This window comes from Apteryx mantelli, chromosome 4 (genome assembly GCF_036417845.1).
Source record: "Apteryx mantelli isolate bAptMan1 chromosome 4, bAptMan1.hap1, whole genome shotgun sequence".
Lineage (NCBI taxonomy): Eukaryota > Metazoa > Chordata > Aves > Apterygiformes > Apterygidae > Apteryx > Apteryx mantelli.
This window is the reverse complement of record NC_089981.1, coordinates 45,722,835-45,742,970: the sequence shown is the minus strand read 5'-3', so window position 1 is coordinate 45,742,970 and position 20,136 is coordinate 45,722,835. Positions and strand designations below refer to the sequence as shown.

The following is a 20,136-nucleotide window of genomic DNA, read 5'->3' as shown; positions in this document are numbered from 1 at the left end:
CTAAATAGAAGTTAAGAGCTGGAAGCAAATACTCCTGTATTCAATTGAATTAGTCAGGAAATTTTAGGGAAGATACAAATACGTATTACACACACTGGAATTTGGTACGATGGGAGAGATTAACAACCCTTGAATGTTATCTCATTGCCTCATTTTAAATTGCTCAGAAGAAGGTACCAAGTTTCCAGTAACACAGTTCCCTCTAAAACTGCACTGGAGTAACAGTTCATCGCTCTTCTAGCAGCTTCTGGGTTCTCTTATCCTTATGGCATGAAAGTTTAACTACTAAGTTTAAAAATGAACATGGAGTAGATCTTGAAAGCATCTATTGGGCACACAGCTGATTACAAATGTGCACAGCCAAGCTGATCTATTACTTCCAGTTGCTTTTATCCTGTCAACAGGATTGTTGTTCTATCAGTTTGGTCAGGAAGCTATGAACAATGCTGCTTTCTGCTGCCTCAACATGAGAGTGGGTGCAGCATTCAAGAGGAACCCCCCACATCCCCCAAACCTGATCATTTTTCACATACAAACGTTCTTTTCCCCTGGAAACAGGTACTCACCGGACCCGCTCCATTTCACTGGCTGTTTTCACCACCGCAAAAGGTTCCCGACGACTCCAGTCCCAGAAATGTATCTCGTTGGCAGTTGCAATCAGCAAGAGCTGAGCCGTAGGATGAAAAGCAAGCGATGCAATGGCATTGTTGCTATCTGTGAACCAGCTCTCACTTCCACCCTGAGTGAGGAGTCAAGAATCACAAGCAGTTTATCACACAGTTTAAGATCAGTAGGTTTACATGTACATTCTATCATTCCAAGACCTTTACCGGCATACTGACATACTTTACTGGCAAAAACAGCAGCTGCTCTCATTTGAGGTCATGTCCAGAACACAGCAGTGCCTGCAACAATGACCACAGATGGACTTCTGTAGATAGGTGAGTCTCAAGCAGCTTGTACAAATACTACATTTCAAAGCAATCAGGTACATATACATATTGTGTCTCTGTGCCAATCAGCCAGCTAGGCAAAATTGACAAGGCAGCAGCTTCTCTAATGAAGAGTTCAAACAGACTCAGAGGGATGAAAAAATGGCAAGTCTTTCATATATGCTAAACAGACACTTTGCAAAAAAATCTCCAGCATTATCTGTACCACTCATCAAATACTTGAGCAAGGCTAAGGAGCATGACCCACCTGTCTGAATCCAATGAAGAATGTGCCATCTCCTCTCTAGACGGAGAAGGAAGGCTACAATCTGTTGTACACTTTGAGGGACAGGTCCCAGCAAAACTTTCAAGCAGCTCTCTTACCAGGCAATGTTTGGGAAACAAACTCACACAAAACAAAGTCGCCACCCTCCAAATATCAAAGGCACATGTGTTTCTGGAAAGACTTACATGTAAATCCCAGATTCTAACCTCCCCATCTAGGCATCCTGAAGCAATGAGGCCTGGGATGGTGGGATGGAAGGTCACACACCAGGGAGTGCGGCGATGTCCAACCAGTGAATGAACACATCTGCCCGTTTTCACCTCTGTGATGTAGATGTTGTGATTCACATGTGTGGAAGCCATTAGGGTCCTGCGAACGCAAAAGGCAGGACAAACATTAGCATGAGACAAGTATCACAAAATCAGACTGTGATTAGCTTCATCTCAACAGGGTCTGTTCACACCTAACCCAGCCAGCAGCTTTCCCTCACAGAGCCCCACACTCAAAGGATAAGAGGCTACTGCATCACCAGTGGACATACAGCTTCTTGTGGCCAGATTTCAGGGTGTATGCGAACAAGAGCTTATCAGATCTGCAAGCACAAACCTGACCTTGAAAGTCAACATCAACATGCATCTCAGAAGGAACTCAACGTGACAGAGTTCAGGGCAATTCCCACTTCTTCTCCACACCAGCTCAACCACTGCCAAGTCAAGTGACACTAACAAAGATCCCACCTCCACTCCTTTTTCTGACATGCGCACCATTCTGTCCTGTTCTTTAATCCTCAATATCCCAAGATACATGGCCCCCTGTTTGGTCTGTTGTGCCATCTTGGTTCAATTCTGAAACACCCTTTACTCCCTCAGATTACTTGCTAAATCCCACAGCAGCTGGACAGAACCTTTTTCCTTAGAACTATGCATCACTTAGGTACCTCAGAAATTAAATGCCAACTATGCTGAATCTGTAAGATGAAGAAGGTGTGCACGTTCCACCCATGCATGTCAAAAAACAGAGGTTTCCCTTGGCTGATCAGGACTGGACAACTCAATGGGCACAAGCCTCCATCACTTTTGTTAGCATAAGGAGACTGTTGAAACAGGGAACGAACTAGGAGTTAATTACCTGTCTGGACTAAACGCCAGCAAGAAGGTGGAGCGTGGACTGTCTGGTAACTCAACTTTCTGAAAAAGCCAACAAAGCAGGAAGTGTTGCAAGTGTCATATGATCATATTTTAACTGTAAGCCACACAAACAAGAAGGGGAACCCCCTGCAGGAACATATATATTATCACATCACTGCAGGAACTGAACAGAGCCAGAGAGCATATAAAATGTAATAAAAATCATGAAGCAATTTATTTCAAATCCCTGCCTCCCTTCACCCACACCAAGATCAATTAGGGCATCTCTATTTCACAACCTTACCTTGCCCTCCCATTTCATCCACCGAGTTTTGTCCTCCACCAACTCCTGCAGGAGCCGCTGAGCACCCAAAGCTTGGGTACCCCGTTCCCTACCCCACAGGATGCGAACAGCATTCTTCTCCGGTACAACCTTCATTGCTTTCAGCAGCTAATGTTACACCAAGTACTGGGAGGAGACACCAGCAGGTCCAGATCACAACTACCACCAAGCTACAAATAGGCTGTCCACATTTCAAGTGTTTTTCTTCATGGAAACCTAGAAAGAGAAGATAATGATAAGAAAGGCGGCTTTCACCCAGATTACCTGCATGCAGAAAAAGCTTTAAATCCAAACAAATGAGATTCAAGGGGAAATCTACCTTCTCTCCCAGCCTTTGTTACTGTCTTCTATTATCAAGGGCCAGTCTATGGCAATTCTGCAGCATTTTAACGGCTTTTGAAAGCATTCAGCCCTTTCTGTGTACACCTAAGCATACCACCTAAAAAGAATTAAAAAAACTGGACTTGTAACCCTTCCCCTTCCCTCCATCTCTAGCCGTATATAATAAAGGAAGAAAGATTTAAGAAGAAACAGCCTTAACACCTTAAAGGTTTCAATAATAGTACCTAGGAGGAGTGACCAATAGCTAGGGGAACAGTGTTAAAACCTTGACAATATAAAAAAAGAAGAGTCTCCGAGGAATTATGCAGATTTCAATAACAGTAATTATTACCACTGCAAGGTCAGATGATTGATACCCCTTAAGTCCAAATAACTTTCAAGTCCGTTACAATAGCTTACAATGTATGGAAGCAGCCGCATACCAAACTAAAAAAACTTTTCACTAAGGACTGTAGTGGCATGTTAGACAACTCCACCATTTGTGGTGCTAGACCCCTGCATTTAGCCTCCCTGCACATCATCTTTCCATCTACATTGTTCTTAGAACAGCAGTTCACCTAAGTAATACACGACAAAGATTAATGTTTTTAGTATACTGCAAGCTGTTAAGGAAAAAGTATTATTACTAGCTATTTTCTAGCAAAAGGTTAATTCTTTGAAAGAACCACATATAGCAGCCCTCATAGGAACCAAGCTGCATAGCTTTCGAACAGTTTCAGATTGGGGTTCATTATCAAAAGCTCTCCAGAAACGAGTAGTTCCCTAGAATACATAAAACAGGGAACACTGCTACAATGCTACTATCTTTTGATCCCAGCAGGGCACATACTACTCTATCATCCCTTTAGAATGTAAAGATCTAAAGACATATTCTCCTTGGTTCATGTTACATTGAACAAAACCATCAGTATTCAACAGAGAAGGAAGTGACAACTGAAAAAGCAAAAAACCACACACAGGAGAGAAGTCCATGTACACAAGATGAGCGATTAGACGATAAAACACAGAACAGTCATGAGCAAACCTTCCTTTTCTCCCACTCTCCCCCCCAAAAACCTTCTGAACTGATGATTTAAGACAGCTGCTGCTTACAGGGAAGAGCTGTCTGAAGAGATAAGCCAGGAAAATGAGTTCTAATAAAGCAGACCAGTTTTCATTTGTAAAAGTAAAATAAAAGGATGCTGAAGTGATGAACAAGTAAATCCTCTTACTAGAGAAATTCACCACAAAGAAATCCTAGCTAGCTGGAAATTCCCTGATGCTTAATGTGAACAACATGGAGACTGGCTCTTTTAGAGAACCTAAACTCTTCAGTGTAAAATAAGTCTTCTTTCAAGAATTTCTGTGAAAGTCAGCCAAACTTTAGGTAGGAATTATTCTACAGAATAAAAGTCTTATTGGAATGCAATACAACCTATATGATGCCATGTTGCAAGAGGGTTCTTAGAAGCAACTTTACAGATGAAAAAAAGGCAAGAACCAAAAATACTAGTGCAAGGATAACTAGAGCAGATAGAGCCAAAAGGAATCACTAAACCAAGATCTGTTTTCCCTAAACCCTAGCAAAGACTCATCTGGAGTCTGCAAACATCCCCAGTCACCCATGTTCAAAAATGCATAAATTCAAACTGGAAGTGCGGAGGGGAAAGACAGCTCAGAACTATATAGGCAATAAAGTGCCTATTTTATGGGAGGAAACTAAGTCTAGTTTCATCCAGTAAAATTAAGACGACTGCAGCCGAGTGTTCTTTATGGGTGCACTCAGGGTGCAAGTAATACGTCAACCAAAAAATAAGTGTGTAAACCAGACACAAATGAAAGACCAGACTTCCAGCCGGAATAAGCTGGAAGTCAAAAGAGATTACAAAAACATCAAGCTTTGAAATAGCCTTTCAAGAAGTGTATAGGACAAACAACCCAAATACCTTAAGAGATCCTGATCAGTTCACAATCAGGATAACCCAATCACTCATGAAAAAGAATAGGCTCTAACAACTTGGGAAGTTTCAGTCCTATCAGAAGTATTAGGATTCCCTGAAGTACAATAGCAACAAAAAAATCAAGACATTTAGCAAACATCTTGATGTTTATTTATGCCATAAGTAAGTTTACATATTGTAAAATAAATAAGTAAATCACACCTATGACTGCAGTTAGTGAACCTCATGTATTCACCTTGTGGAAAGATCAAGTCATCTCCACAAAATAAAATCAAGAACCCATTTTATACCAATCTCTAAATCTTTACAGGTTTGTACTAATCTGCTGAACTAATCTGGATATAACAAATACTTCATATATGATCACATTCAGACTTGATGTTATTCTCTCTGGGACTCATTTTTCAGCTGTTTTGAACTAACTCATCTGTTCACCCCATCTGAAACAAAACAGAGCTAAAACCTAGATAGGACCCTGGTAACTTGCTCAACATTTTTAAAAGCTGGGACCTCATGAAAAGGCAATGAATCCTTTTTGAGTGGAGCTGGCACTTTAGAGCCATCCTGGATTCCTTTGGGAGCCAGGCTTAATTCATACTTCATATGGGAAAAGCTGACTCCTCTCTCCTGGCTTAATGAAAGCCTGATTACAGGAGCTCTCCACTAGTGAGTGACACATGCAGCATCACTTCCAAGACTGCATCTAATTCTCCATTTGAAAGCTCTAATTTTCTTTTCCTTTGCTAGTGTAGATACAGGCATCAACTCCACTCACTTTAGAAGGAAGTCTTTAACCTTGTTAATAGATATCAAGTAATCTATTCAGTTGCTTTATTTTTTTCAAATAAAGGAGCCAATTCCTTCTGTAATCGACTAAAGATAACCATCGACTCCAAACATTTTGCTCAAATATAAGAAGCAGAATATGACGTAGTGGGTTACTAAATACCATTAGCAGATAAAATGCTGAAGTACAAACGATATTTATAGCTACACAGTAGCCATCTGACTAACAAAGTTTAAAGGAAGCTCAGTAGGCCAAAGTAGTATTTTCAAGCCTCAGCGTAAAGAAAGCTTGCAGGTCACTGGATCAAACCTGTCCAGACCAGTGATGGACTGACTCAGTAGCAGCATTGCTAGTACTACAAATACCCAAGCTGTCAAAGGTGATAAGCAGCTAATCACCAGAACAAGAAACTGCTCTGGGATTGGTATAGTTCCAATTTTTGTTTTCTAAGTCAAGATGACCAAAAGTGGTGCCCAATAACTGGAAGATTAATTGATGCCCTGGATGTGGCCCAGGGTACCAGAGAAATTCTGAAAGTGGGAAATCAGAAATATTTCTACAATTGGCAGCTTTGTTTCCTTAACAATTTTTTCCCTTCAGGGCATTTCAGGACAGCATGCTGGGCTGTTTACAATTTTGGAAAGAGCATTACACAGCCCAGTCCCAAGCCTTCTTACTTGCTCTGTGCCAGCTGTCCTCGAAGAAGCCTTAAGGAGTCCCAGCCTCAGAGCAATATAAGCTCAGTTATAACTGGCACTTTTACAGATTCTGGATGTCTAGAAAACCAAATAAAGTAGCAAATAGAAGATACTTAACAGTGGTATAGGACCCCAAGAAAACACCAAAAAAAACACACTTGGGGAGAGAAGGGGAATGAAAGAAGTGCATTCAAACTACCTTATGGAAAGGATGTCAAGATATTTTATGCATTATGCAGTGACTTAGCGTACCAATTAGAAACTTCAGCACTTTACAGAGATCATGGACATCTCCCCCCCATCATCTTTGGCGTTACTGATTTTGGGAGAATCTCGTACCACTGTTCCGGAAGCACAGCTGGCTTTGGTACAAAGAATTTCAGATCTTCCTGTCAGCCAAGTATTACCTCACATTATTGAATTCTCCACTGGGAAAAAAAAGTTATTTCATGTGGTCTTCAGCTCTCAGACTAAAAATCTCTCTTACCACTCCTAAGGACTTCTTGGTTGCATGCCAAGCCCAACACTGAAAGCCTTTCCTGATGTGTGCATACAGAAAGGGTGGGAACAGCTTTACCAGTATAAAAAAAAAAAAAAAAAAAAAAAAAAAAGCTGCAATCAGTAAATGCTATTTATAAAGGGAGTTCTACCCAAAAGATAGAAATGTCCAATAACTACAGACCATTTCGCTGCCCAAAGAAGTCTCAAGTGACTGATAAAGAAAGAAAGAGGCAACATTAAGTGAAATATAAAAGCTGTCTCTGGCTTTGCAATCTGGGATACACAGAGAGAATGTATGCCCAAGCCTCTCCAGAAAAGCTCAGAGAAGAAAAAGCCATGTGCTATTAGTTTCGGTCCCAAAGCTCCTTTGCCAAATTTTAAGACTTCCAAAACAAGTTTGACTGTAAAACTGATGTGATCTCCATAGGTTAATGGCCAGTGTGGACATTGTACTAAGACAACAGCTAGGGGCAGGGGAAGCTTTTACCAACAGCTGAAGTGTGCCACTGACCTGCAAAAACACAAGTAAGCCTTGTCTCTAGCAACAAGGAGAATCAGAGTATTAATACTCTGAACTGTCCCAAGCTCTGGCCACGGCACTATCCATCTTGTAAGAAAATATCTTCTATTTTCAAAATGCCTGTTCTTAAGTAAAGTGTCCAGTCACTAACAACAAAGGATGCCATTTCATTTATTCTAAATTAAACTTCAGACTGCAACATCTCGGGCTTTGCCCGAATATCAGAAAGTCATTTTTTAAACAGTAATCATCTTGCATTGGCAGTAACTAGTATAAGACCCATCTGAATTAGCAAATATTTTAGTCAGCAACAACAGATGGTCAAAACTGATTCAGAAAAGGCAAATCAACTTCTACTGGACTGTATGGAACACAGAAAAATTTTCAGGAGTCTTTTTTGATTGTATTTATTAAATATTGACCATAACTTAGCAATCCCACAAATGTACATATGGGTGGATTCTCCAAAATGATCACAAGATGTTCAGACAGGCATGAAAAGAGCACACATGGTGGTAGAGGCCAAATGCTTTATCTTCACTATCAAGGATTCTCATATAGGTTGTAGTCACAGCACATGCTATTTCCTCAAAGTGTTTTCCACCACTATTTTCCCTTATATATTACATAGTTTAACTTTGAGGCAGATTGCTTTATTGAAATGCCTGTGTCTTCAAGAGGCTCACTAGAGCAAAGGAGAAAAACAGTATGGCTACAGACTAATGCAGTCCTTCCTTTTTTTTTTTTTTTACAAGAGTTTCATTCATAAAAGCAATAAAACCTTGCTCTCTGGGACCCACAGACAAGAGGTCTCCAAGAAAGAATAGACAGATGTAAGCAGTAACACAGCTCTGTGCAATGACTTTCCAGATCCCTTCTTTGTTTGCATCCCAGTTTGGGGTATAGATCCATTGCAGTCCCACCTCCAATGTGGCAATGACAATGCTGACATCTTCCTGAAGTACACAGATTGAATTCTACCAGTAGTTTTATTAAAAACATTGATATGATTCATACCAAGTGTCACACCATTCCCTCTAACCCTTTTCATGTTTCCACTTGCAAAACAGAGCAAAATTAAAAAAAAGCTTATTTAAAACCAAAACAAAAATGCTGATCTGCCCTCTCTTCACTGAATCAGCTCAGCTAAACAAATAGCACAAGTAAAAGAGTCCTAGTTTGGTAAGTAATCGAAGTATGCAGCACTGGAATTTGAACAATGCAATAACAACAACAAAAATCTGTAAAAAAAAGGGTGACATGACTCACTCAGAATAGTTCCACTGACCTAAACTCAAGACAAGTTTTGGAAGAAAGGGAGTTACGATGCTCAGTACTAAGCCATAGAGTTTCTGAAAGTGTACCTGATCAGCTACATATTTAAGTTTTGCTCTTAAAAATACTATCTACCTTCCCTTAACTCCATTTGTAGTACTTTTATGTGAGCTTTATAACAGGTCAAAGAGGTTCTAGCTCTTCTTGGGTTTAAAAGACAGAAAAAACTGCTAGAAGAGACAGCTTCGAGAAACATTTAGATATTGCTGCAAGGTAACTTAATAAATACATACTGAAAATAAAGTTATGGTGCACTGGAATTTTAAGCAAGTCTAACCCACAGATATAGTTCATAGAAGCATAACAAGCTTATCTTAAGCACGTTTAATCAAAATAATGAAAGAGGCAAAACTAGAATTCCAGAAACCATTTTGTTGTTTTCTGCCTTTTATATATATACACACAAACATGTAAAATTATATAGGTATATATATATACACACACACACATATACACACACAAAGCACACCACACAAAAAAACCACCACACACCACACAGCTTAATTTAAGACACTGGAAGCATGCAGGTTCCTGGCACTGGACTATTTCAGAGCATAAAGCCAGTCTTCAACCTAAGTACCAAGATTTTCAATGTCTTGTTTAAAGGACTACTGCAGTATTTGTTTCTCACTGGTGACTGCATCTTGCAAGATGGATGCTTTCAAACAATCCTACTTTTTGACCTTCATTCTTTTCTGATAGTTTGGCTATGCAGAGTCCACAGTATTGCTGTAGCTTAGGACTACTTCAGTCATTAACCTAAGTCGGTGAAGCCAAAGCTGCCAGTTCACAAGCCACATCCAACACAACTTCATCAGGATGAGGGGAAGGGGAGAAGACAAACTATCACTGTGTTTTAAAAAAGTTGTGTTAATCAAATCAAAAGTAGTAAATTATGTAGACCTACATACAAAACATTCCTGCACAGGCTTTTTTTTTTTTTTTTTTTTTTTTTTTTTTTTTTTTTTTAAGTTTTGCATGCAACTATGTAACAGAGTCCAAAACTATTACCATGAAGGCACTTCTGTTCTACAGTCCTGTTTTTAAGTGTTTAGATCTTCCGCAAACTATTATTCTGTAAGCTGAAGTTTTCCCTTGATTAAGGTCAGGGAGATTTGGAATGCAATGTCAAAGCACATCTTTTGCAGATGTATTAAACACACTACTCTAAGTTGTACCTGCAGCTCTGAACACTTCCACATAAATCAGAACAGAACTTTGAAAGAGAAATAGCTTGTATCATTGCTTCATGATTACAAAATTCAGTGTCACATTTTAAATTAAAACTATAAACAGGTCAGGAAATTTGATTAAATTAGACAGATATCAATAGTACATTGTCAATTTGAACTACTATATGACTGCAAGAAAAAGTTTATTGCCATTATAATCTTAATTTCTCTTCCCAGACTGGTTTAAATAAGCTATAACACTTTCAAGAGAACTCTTTAGTCAAGACTTTAATTGTTGGTTATTTACAGCAAAATTATGAGGAAGTGGAAAAGAAAGTTACAGATATCAACTTCTAAAGGTCAGAAAACTAATGGGAAAAAATGACAAGGGAAATCATAAAAAAAAAAGTAAGTGATCAGCTGCATCTGGAGCTTGACAGTTTCATTTACCAATGACAACATGGAGCACTTCTATGACTGTTATTACCATTTCCACACAAACTTCATGAATTCTTGAGAAGATATTAGTCACAATCCATAAGCAAAGATGAGAATAAAAGCAAATTCACAAAGCTGCAAAATAAGTCAAACAGCAGAACTAAAATCCAGAGGATTAAGAGTTTGTTTCTGAATTCTACACTCAGCCTGTGGCATCTTTCACTAAGTACTGCACACAGTGGAAAATGAGGAACAGAAAGAAGAGACAGGGAGAATGCAGACTAACCCTAAGAGAAATGCTCTCTTTTTAGATAGAGAAGTAAAGAAATTTTAAATCCAAAGTCCCAATATAAACAGTAAAAGTCACATCAAGGTTCCTCAAATTCAAGAGCCACAGATAAGTGCCATATATTGACATTATACATGGAAGAGATATTTGGAAGTACCTACACTGCAGAGTAGCAAAGGAATATCCACAGGATGAAAATGAAATATTTTTCAGCACCAAGGCTACATTTAAGGCATGTGCACATTAGCTAAGTAAAGAAGAAAACACAACTGGAAGCGAGAACATAGTTTAAAAACACAGTTCATGTGATTCCCTGTTCACATGGAAATAATCAAGTAAGGCAACAAATCAAAAGCAGAGATGATCCACACAGAAGTTGAAGCGGTCTCCATGTACAGGTGTATCAAAACTAAAGAGACTTGAGAAAAAGAAGATCTAGACTTTGAACATAGAAACACAGCCAATTCTTGGGACTCTTTCCCTTCTTGGCCTGTGATTGAGAGTATGAGAGAAATACAACAAGAAAAGAAATGCATCAAAAACATGGGTCAGAGACCCCTCTCAGCAATTTTATACTGCACAAGGTGGAGAACTAGTGCTACGTACCAGGAGCAGGGCAGCAGGAATGGCTTTGTCAGGACCGCCCAAAAGACCTCAACTGAATGATTGCTTGAGAACATTAGAAGTGGAGCTGTGCTAGCACAAAGATTAAGACAACCCTCTCCATGCTCAGAGCCCGGCACCTCATCTTCCTATGAGCCTTCAACAAACAGTTCACAAAAATTGGAGACAACAGATAGTTACTAGGTAACATTTATAGTCAAGGTTCTTAACAATAAACGTTAAATCCCAAGTAGACCATTACGTCTCCTCGTGCTTTAAGCAACCTAATTAACAGGTCTTTCATTAAGAAACTACTATACAGACATTTTAATAACCTTGCATTAGAATATTTCTAATATTTAGTCTCTTCCATTGCACATCATCTTGTTATTTGTTTTTGAAATCCGTAAATGATTCTTCTTTCCTCACCTCATTACTATTTCGATTCTATTACTTTCCTTGTTACGTTAGTGCATAGCCACTAACACAAGAGCAAACAAGGTAACTATTAATACATACTACCCTCCTTTACCACATCTCCAATAATGCAACCTTAATGGGAGGGGGGAGGGCAGGGGGAAGAAAAGGACCTTAATACCATTCATATTAACAGTATTAATTAGTATTAACTGTATTAACAGTATCAGTAATAACTTTGCAAGAACCTTGAATTTAGTTAGCTTGCTAACCATTGCATTAAAGATACTAAAATTATTTTCCAGAAGTTTCATAAAAATCATAACACAGGAAAGGAGCAAGTATTTAAATCCCTATTTATGATAAAGGAATAACAGCAGACAATATTACTGCTTGCATGCTTTACAACTAGTTGTTACATCCATGTGAAAGTTAGAAATGCTGTGCAGAAAATGGAAAAGTAGGAAACAACCAAACAAGAATCCAGAGGGTCAGTTATGACTCAGAAGAGCAAAAGAAAAAAGCTGTCAGCAGAGTAAACACTGGATAAAATGCCAATTCCTACCTGATAGCTAAATCTGAAAAGGCAAGTCCAGATATCTGGATTCAAGTATATTCTCCATCCCAAGTATTAGGGAAAAAAAAAATAATAATAATAATAGACATGCTAGGGGATTGTTACACTCATTAACACCTACACTGCCACAAATCAACAGATGAGTACAAGATAGATAGATACTCATTTGTTACCTTCTGAACACAGAAGTACCAACTTTAAAAAAAAAACAAAACTTATCCATAGCAACACTAATTATGGACTGTAGTACTACTAAGCAAGCTATACTGAAGAGTTTCAAATGCTAGAAATTGCACTGCAGTGGTGTTTCAGAATATGAATGAAGTTTTTAACTTTAGCAGAGAATTTCAGGTACTGTTCCTGAACGTCACTCATATAAGGCATTCAAATCTGCTCAGATTTAACCCCATCCCACATTCTGAAAACTATCCCAGCAACAAAACTAAACAGTATTGTAATGGATTGGCAGTAAATGCACATTACCAGAGAGTCATTTTTAGGTCCCATTTTAACATTCCCATTAGCAATTTGAAAGAGCATGGGAATGGCAAAGGCTAAGAAGCCAGGTGACATTTGCAAAGGACACCAAATTGGGTGGAGCAGTAAACAAGGACAAATATAGAAGAAAAAGAGGCATCAGATTCTTATGTAAAGATCTGTGAACGTTTCATATGGAGGAGAGAAATGGAGCAGCATGAAGCACTCTTCCTGAACCTAGATTCGCAGCTAATACACTCTCTGTAGTCATAAAGCTGATCTTCCTGAGGACAAACTTCCACCTAAATGAAGGCTATTTTTGGTTCTTGAATCTGTCTCTTACAACAGAAAGATACTATAAAAGAACATATTGGGAAAAAAAAAAAAGAGTGATCCTCTAAAACATCTCTCTATTCGTTCTTGAAGTTGAAATACTTTTTAGTGCAAGAATTACACTGAGCACCTTCCAAAGACAACAGAAAGCATATTACTGGCAAGATTAAAAATAACCTAAAAAAACTTAAAGAAAACTACAGAAATGTGGGTGTTGCCTGAAGGACTACTGTAGGAGAAAACAAAACAAAATGCTAATGAACTAGGCACGCTCCCCCACAAGAAAAGAGGTAACAAAATAACATAGTGTTGGATGCATATACGCGAATGGATTTTACGCAAAACATTACTTACAGAAGCAAGTATTCTGCAATATGCGCTTTGAAAAACAAAAGGAGGGATACAGAAGACAGCATCTATTTCACATTTTAAGTGGATAAGGCAAGAAAACAAAAACAAAAAAGGTTATTTCTATTTCAATACAGCAGTCTCTCAAAACGTAAATTATCATTATCCGGATTGCGGGGATGTTTAAACACTGACCTTTCTTAACAAAAACAAAGATGGGAGCAGCACAAGAGAAGGTGGCGATGGAGGAAAAGAAAAACACCGAGTGCCCCAGCTCGGATCTGGAGTCAGGTTTTAGGAAGTGCTCGAGTTGCAGCAGTTTCACGCGGGGCGCAGACTCCCGCGGCCAAACGGCCGCTTCCCCGGGGCGCCTCCTCCCCCCCCGCCCCGCTCCCGGGGACCGGCCGGGCCGCGCTGCCGGCGCTTCCCCGGCAGGACCCCGGCCCCGGGACGGGACGGCGCCGCGCCCCGCGGGGACCGGCGCGGCCCGGCCCAGCCCAGCCCAGCCCAGCCGCGGGCCCGGCTCCCGCGCCGCCGCGCTCCCTCACAAAGGCGCGGCGGCGAGCCGCGGCCCCGCTCCGCCCGCCCGCCGCGGCGGCAGCAGGCCCGGCGCCGGGCGGCCCCGCGCGGGCAGGTGCCCGCAACCTCCCGGCGCGCCCGCGGCGGGGCCGCCCCAGCCCCAGTCCGCCCGCGGCCCCGCCGGCGCGGCCCTGCCCCGGAGCCGGGCCGAGCGCGTAGGCCCGGAGCCTACCTGGCGCGGGCGGGCCGGGGCCGGGCGGAGCGGGAGCGGGGCCGGGCGGAGCGGCCCCAAGCGTTGGTCGTCGTCGCCGCCGCCGCCGCCGCTCCGAGCTCCGGCCAGGCGAGCCAGCCGAGCGCCGAGCCAGGCCCTAAGAGCAGAGGGGAGAGCGGCGCCAAGGCCCGAGCAGCCGAAGCTAGAATGGTGCCAGTCCCGGCGAGCCGAGCAACGAGCTACTCGCCTCAGCTTGCCAGGGGGCCGCCCGGGGGCGGCAGAGAGCAGGCACGATGAATCGAGCCCGGAGGGGCGAGCGCAGGGCTGGGCGGGCCGCCTGCACGCGGGAAGGGGGACGTGTGCGGGGGGAAGAGCATCATCATCATCGCCACCCCCCCCCCCACACACACACCCCTAAATCACTGCAAAGGCTGCTTTGACTTAAACAACAAAAAAAGAAAAATACAACCCTTACTTCTAGTCTAACCGGGTTCGCACTTAGGGGCCGCTCAGGGTTTTTCAGTTCAGGCTTATAATGTTTTGGCTGTTACAGAACTTTTTATGATCGGGAATCTTCTCACACAGAGAGGAACTACTTAATCTTTTCTCGAACATGCTTCTTAAATCTGTCCCTGCCAGACATATTTTCCAGGTCTCACATCTTTTATCCTGAGGACAGAGGGGGAAAAATGTAATTGAAAAATGGGCAAGAAAAGATAGATGATATCACACATTTAGAAGGAAAAAGATAATGACATCAGATAAAAGTTAATTAAGAAAAGGATTATTTTCCTTAAATAGCAGACTTAATATTTATTATTATGTATTAATCTCCAGCATCGTGGATGATGAAGACAAAATGAGTACGTAACCCCTTTGAAAGAGGGTCAGCCTGTAATGAGAAGCCCTAGGGAGGCACCAATATGAGCTGTTGTAATGGTGGTGCTGCCTCATCTGTATCAGAGACATGAGAGTCTCTGGAGAGACTTGAATGTTAGGAGCAAAATCTAAGCAAATGAGGACACTCTGTGCCTATATATCAGCAAGGAAAGAGTCAAAAAAACCAAATGAGTGAAGTGTACAGCTTGAGGTTTACTGTAATAGGCAGCATAAGAGGGGGCAAAGGCAGCTAACAGCTTAACAAGGCAGTCTTTGAGGAGGTATTTAAAGGGGAAAACTGAAAAGGGCTGTTGATGGGACATTTTTGAGTAATTTAGTCAAGTAGTGAAAACTCCAGTACCTTGGGTAGTCAGTCACTGTCATCTTCCAACAGATGGCTGAGATCTACCAGACAGTATTAGCATTTGATGGTCAGGGTAGACTTTGCTTTCCAAAGCTCTGACAACGCACAAACTTTATGCACTCTGGAATGCAGCTGGTGAGTTCTGTGAGGGGGAAGCAAAGAGGAGCTGAAAAGCAGAGAAGAAACATGATTCTCAGCTGTCAGATTTAAGAATGCTCTAAGCCCAAGGGAAACAGAAGAGTCCAGATGAATTGTTTTGAAGGAAGTTGCTTGGGAGCACATAAGGCAAACTCTTCTCTAGATGAATAAATTCCATTTCCCAAATCAACCGAAAGGCACTGACTCAAGGAAGAACAAGTTGGCTTTGTCAGTACAGCCTGATGCAATTTTTGCCCAAACTGATAAGCAGAGAGATTAGTTTTGAAATGACACTCTACCAAAGGTGACTGTGGCTGCAGGAAGACAAACCCCAGCAGTGAACATGTTCCAAGAAGTGCCACCACTTTGGTTTCAGCACATGCTGTCAAGAGCTATTAATAGTATAAATAGAGAAACTTCAACTCATTACATGACAACTGAGTGTACCTACACATGTCCAAGTCCCACTTGACCTTTGCTTCACCCACTCAGCTCATTCAGTTCATACTGGTGTCTAGGTCTAATGACAAGCATTTTTAGCACAGTCAGATACTATTAATGGGACACCAGACATATGGCAGCAACTCTTACCTTTCATTCTGGCATTATGATTACTTTACAAATGATTTTCTAAAAAACAATGCTTGCATGTTTCCTCCTAGGTTAGAGGAGCAGGGTTTCCTCCACAATAAGAAATAGTAGTTCTTAAATGACACATCATGGGAGAAGGTATAAAGAAAATAGAAAAACATCTCAGATTGTTGTACATGTTATTTTACAGTTCTAATCAAGGCCTCAGAAAACAAGCTGCTTGTGCCTCATCAAGCCTGCTTATTGTGTATAAAATAGTAAATGCTTACCACTATTGCAAACTGACAGAACTATGTTTAATCCCAGATCTTCATCCTATACTTAGGAACATGTCCTGTACTTTCTCATTTTTAAAACCTATGGGTTATGATCCAGGCTCATTTTCTCTACACACAAAGAACAGAAAGGCCTGCTGAGCTAAATGGCCACACTGCTACTTTAAGTGTCAATTTTTTTGCAGCATTCTGAATTCTCTACCACTTGGATGTTACATTTACTGCCCAGTAAACAATAAAATCTCTAAGAAACAAAATTGTCTCAGACTGCTGTCAAGCAATATCCTTGGAAACGTATGTATCTTTTGGAAAGAGAATATTGCTAGGACACTTCAAAGTCTAGTGCCAACAAGAACTGTGTGCATTAGAGTCTTTTTTCCACTGAATAGGGACATTGCCAGCAATGGTAGAGTAGCCTTCCCATGCCTCAGCTCTGTTCTAAATAGAGAACTTCTGCAATCAGTTCAGTTTTTGTCATGCAGTCAGTCCTTCACATTTCTTCTAGAGCAACCAACAAGATGAATAGTTAACAACAGTTTCTGTTGTGGTAGATATATCTAGTGAGAACTAGACTTAAATTCACTAGCCTGTTTCCTGATATCTGTTAAGCAACAGACACAGCCAACCATAGCTTAACATCTTCTCCAATTTGGGAAAGAAAAACATTCAGCCCTTCTTGACCTTTTAGATACGTGCATACACTAGTGTGCACCCACCAGAAAAGCCTAACTCCTTCCAGAACACAACTATCAGCATTCACAGGAATTACTGTGTTTTGGGAGGTATGCAAAACCATTAATGGAGTTCAGTAAGAATTTGTATCTGCAGGCCAAATAAGGAGTGGTTTTTGTACTTTGCTGCTCATGAATTCAGAGTAGACTGGAGCCCAGAAGGAAGTTTAATTTGTGTGAAATGTTGTTTAAAAATTAAGTGTTTCAGCTTACAAACTGGCATAGAATTGTGCTTTGTAAAATAGTTCAAACCTTATAGATTTTTCATAATTATCAAAGACCATTTCCCAAGTTTCTCCTCTAATCTCACATTACTGTCATTGTTCTCTACAACAGGCAAAAGGGGAGTCTATGTGCATCACAACAGTAAAAATTTAACAGCTAAATATGACATTTACAAGGAGATCAAGAGAAGTTCAGAATACCCGCTGAAATGAAGTCAGTAAACTTTCTCCCTGTCTCAACTGTTCAGTCTTTATGACCTTACAGAGGAGGGGCATATTTGCCCCTGTATTCTTCTCACACCAGCCTTTAGCAGCTGTCACAAAATTAGCTAAAATGAGTAAGCAAAAGCTCCTGGCGTATACGACAGGCTTCTGAGTCCATTGATTCCATTTGCTCATATTCTTCTTCTGGTTGTTCCATGTGTCCTGTGGCTGGAGAAGACCACACATCCAGCCCATGTTCCAGGGAGATGTTATGAAGCACGCAGCAGGCCAGAATGATGTGGCTGGATTTCTCTGGAGAATATTGCAGGGTGCCTTTGGACCCATCCAGGCAGCGGAAACGTGATCGAATGGTTCTGAATGTCCGCTCAATGACATTGTGAGTGGCAGAATGAGCCATGTTATAACGATATTCCGCAGGTGTCTCAGGAATATGCAGAGGGGTCATCAACCATGTTCGAAGAAAGAAGGAGCTGTCACCTGTTAGTGTTGAAAAGTAGGAGAGATTACATACCTACAGTTAACAATAGATTTCAGCTCTTTACCCTCAGTTTTCTGAAACTGCAGATACAGAATATCCTATTTTTCAGACTAAAACAGAACACATGAGAAAATATGAAAGAGCAACAATAACTAAGGTTTACAAGTGTGACAAAAGACAAAAAATAAAGACATTCTATTTTACACAAAGAAATCCTAAAGAACATGGAAGAGGAGTTTAAGAAAATTAATTTACTCTACAATACAGTGAAATTATGACAGCTGGACAAGAATCATATGTAGAATTAAAAATTGCATAATTCAGAAAGGTGTAGGATACTGAAAACAAATACTTAACAGAATGTATATAAGCTAATATATACAGTACTCAGACTATAAAAAATAGACTAGGCTGTTTTTGTTTTTCTAGCTTTCTAAGGGAAGGATAGTCCAAACAATCTCAGATTTCAAGGAATTTGCAGGAAAACAATTAGAAGTAAATCTATCACTTGAGTCCAGATGCTCTAGACTCAATGAGGAGCCAACATCTACTAGACTTTCATGGAAAATAATGATGGAAAACTGACTTACCAAGTAGCCAACCATCTTTATGTAGCTCTGTTTCGAACTGGTTTGTAAGGGCTGCCTGCTGTAACACAGTGCAGTCAGGCAGGCTGCCTGGCCAGTGTGTTTCTGCACTCAGCAGGACTCCTCTGGCATCACACACCATCAGACAGTTCAGAGAATGGAGACCCTTTCGGTTCACATAGGACAGGTCCTCTGCGTTTGGTGCTTTGATTGCCACATGGGTACAGTCAACCACCCCTAGTACTCCTGGCATGCCTGCCAGCCCATAAAAGTCATCCTTCAGGCTCTGTACTGTAGCTTCATCCTCAGGAAAGTGAATGAACTGTGAGGCTCTTTCCACCAATGCCTCAGTGACATTGGCAACACAGCGGCTCATGGAGGCTTGGCTAATGCCGATTGCATCCCCCATGCGAGTCTGGAAAGAGCCAGAGGTATAGAAACCTAATGCAGCAAGTATCTGTGTCTCTGGACTGATGGCCCTGGACCGCTGTGTAGGGCGAGAGAGACTGGCTCCCAGGAGATCCACCAGGTAGTAAATGAACTGCCGGGGAAAGCCATATGTGGATACTAGATACTCATCTGTGACATCCTCCAGCTTGAAACGATCCAGTGTCCTATGTCCACGGCCATAGAGCAAGAGGTCACAGTCAAGAACCGCAATAGGTACAGCCATAGCAAATGCCCCAGGGGCTCCTTGGGAGCTGCTTCTGTCAGAGAACTTTTCCCAGAGGCTTCACCTGCATAAAGCAAAGAGGAAGGAGACTCAGAAGAGCTCTTAAAAACAAAAATCAGTCTTTCAGACACTGTTGCAGTTTTCTTTCTAGGCAGGTTATATAGCAAATCTTTTTATTCCTTTTTGTGTCTACTTTTTAAAGATGTGGGGACCAAACTCAGTGGCAAACAAGAAGCACCCAAGAAAGTGAAGCAGCCAGTTCACAGCTGTGCCCAGCAGCGTGAGCTTCCTTGAAGCACCTCAGTCTCACCCGCTTTGAGGGGCAAGAAAGGGACCCAACGGCGAGAGGAACTTCTTTCCAACCCGGCGGAAAGCTGCTGGAATCCCAACAGCCGCCTTCCCCTGCTTGGTAACCACCCTCCATCACCGCCAACCGAGGCCACGCTCAACGAGGAAATCAGAAGATTTACTAGGGGCTGCCGTGCCGCGGGCGCCGCCTGCCCGCGCTAACAGCCGAGCTGCTCCCGGCGGCGGGACAACCCCGGCGGCCGCCCCCGGCCCGCGTCGCCTCCCGCGCCGCCCCGGCCCAGCCGGGCGCCCCCGGCCGTGCCCGGCCCGCAGCCGTCCCGAGGCGCCCCCCGCCCCCAACGACCGTGCCGGGAGCCGCCGTTACCCGCCGCGCCGCGGGCGCCGCCCGGCCCGCGAAGCGGAGCCGAGCCCGCCCCGCCGCCCGCGCATTCCCCGCAGCAGATTCGACGCGGAGGCGCCGGGGGTCG

General features: G+C 42.0%; 2 protein-coding genes across 8 annotated transcripts in view; both read right to left on the bottom strand.

Annotated features, from left to right (window-relative positions):
* AMBRA1 (autophagy and beclin 1 regulator 1) overlaps positions 1-17,233 on the bottom strand; it is a 147,192-nt gene extending 129,959 nt beyond the window's left edge. For 3 of the 5 annotated variants that reach the window (XM_067296400.1, XM_067296403.1, XM_067296404.1), the window contains exons 1-5: positions 14,217-14,294; positions 2,650-2,904; positions 2,347-2,405; positions 1,404-1,587; positions 567-739 (exon numbers count right to left, since the gene is read on the bottom strand). In XM_067296400.1, the coding sequence (XP_067152501.1) occupies positions 567-739; positions 1,404-1,587; positions 2,347-2,405; positions 2,650-2,784 (551 nt within the window). In that variant the 5' untranslated portion in view covers positions 2,785-2,904; positions 14,217-14,294. Of the gene's footprint in view, positions 1-566; positions 740-1,403; positions 1,588-2,346; positions 2,406-2,649; positions 2,905-13,660; positions 13,805-14,216; positions 14,295-15,435 lie in introns of those variants that run through there. The other 2 variants (XM_067296401.1, XM_067296402.1) reach the window with 2 other exon arrangements.
* Positions 17,234-17,322: 89 nt separating this feature from the next.
* Positions 17,323-20,124, bottom strand: HARBI1 (harbinger transposase derived 1). 3 transcript variants are annotated; one of them, XM_067296405.1, is made up of 3 exons: positions 20,034-20,124; positions 18,691-19,424; positions 17,323-18,099 (listed from the first exon to the last, which is right to left on the bottom strand). In XM_067296405.1, the coding sequence occupies exons 2-3, from the start codon at positions 19,358-19,360 to the stop codon at positions 17,723-17,725; spliced, it is 1,047 nt and encodes a 348-aa protein (XP_067152506.1). In that variant the 5' UTR covers positions 19,361-19,424; positions 20,034-20,124; the 3' UTR covers positions 17,323-17,722. The 3 variants fall into 3 exon arrangements, with proteins under 3 accessions (XP_067152506.1, XP_067152507.1, XP_013814879.1); XM_067296406.1 differs by lacking the exon at positions 20,034-20,124 and adding an exon at positions 20,013-20,031; XM_013959425.2 differs by lacking the exon at positions 20,034-20,124 and adding an exon at positions 19,831-19,906.
* Positions 20,125-20,136: the final 12 nt, after the last annotated feature.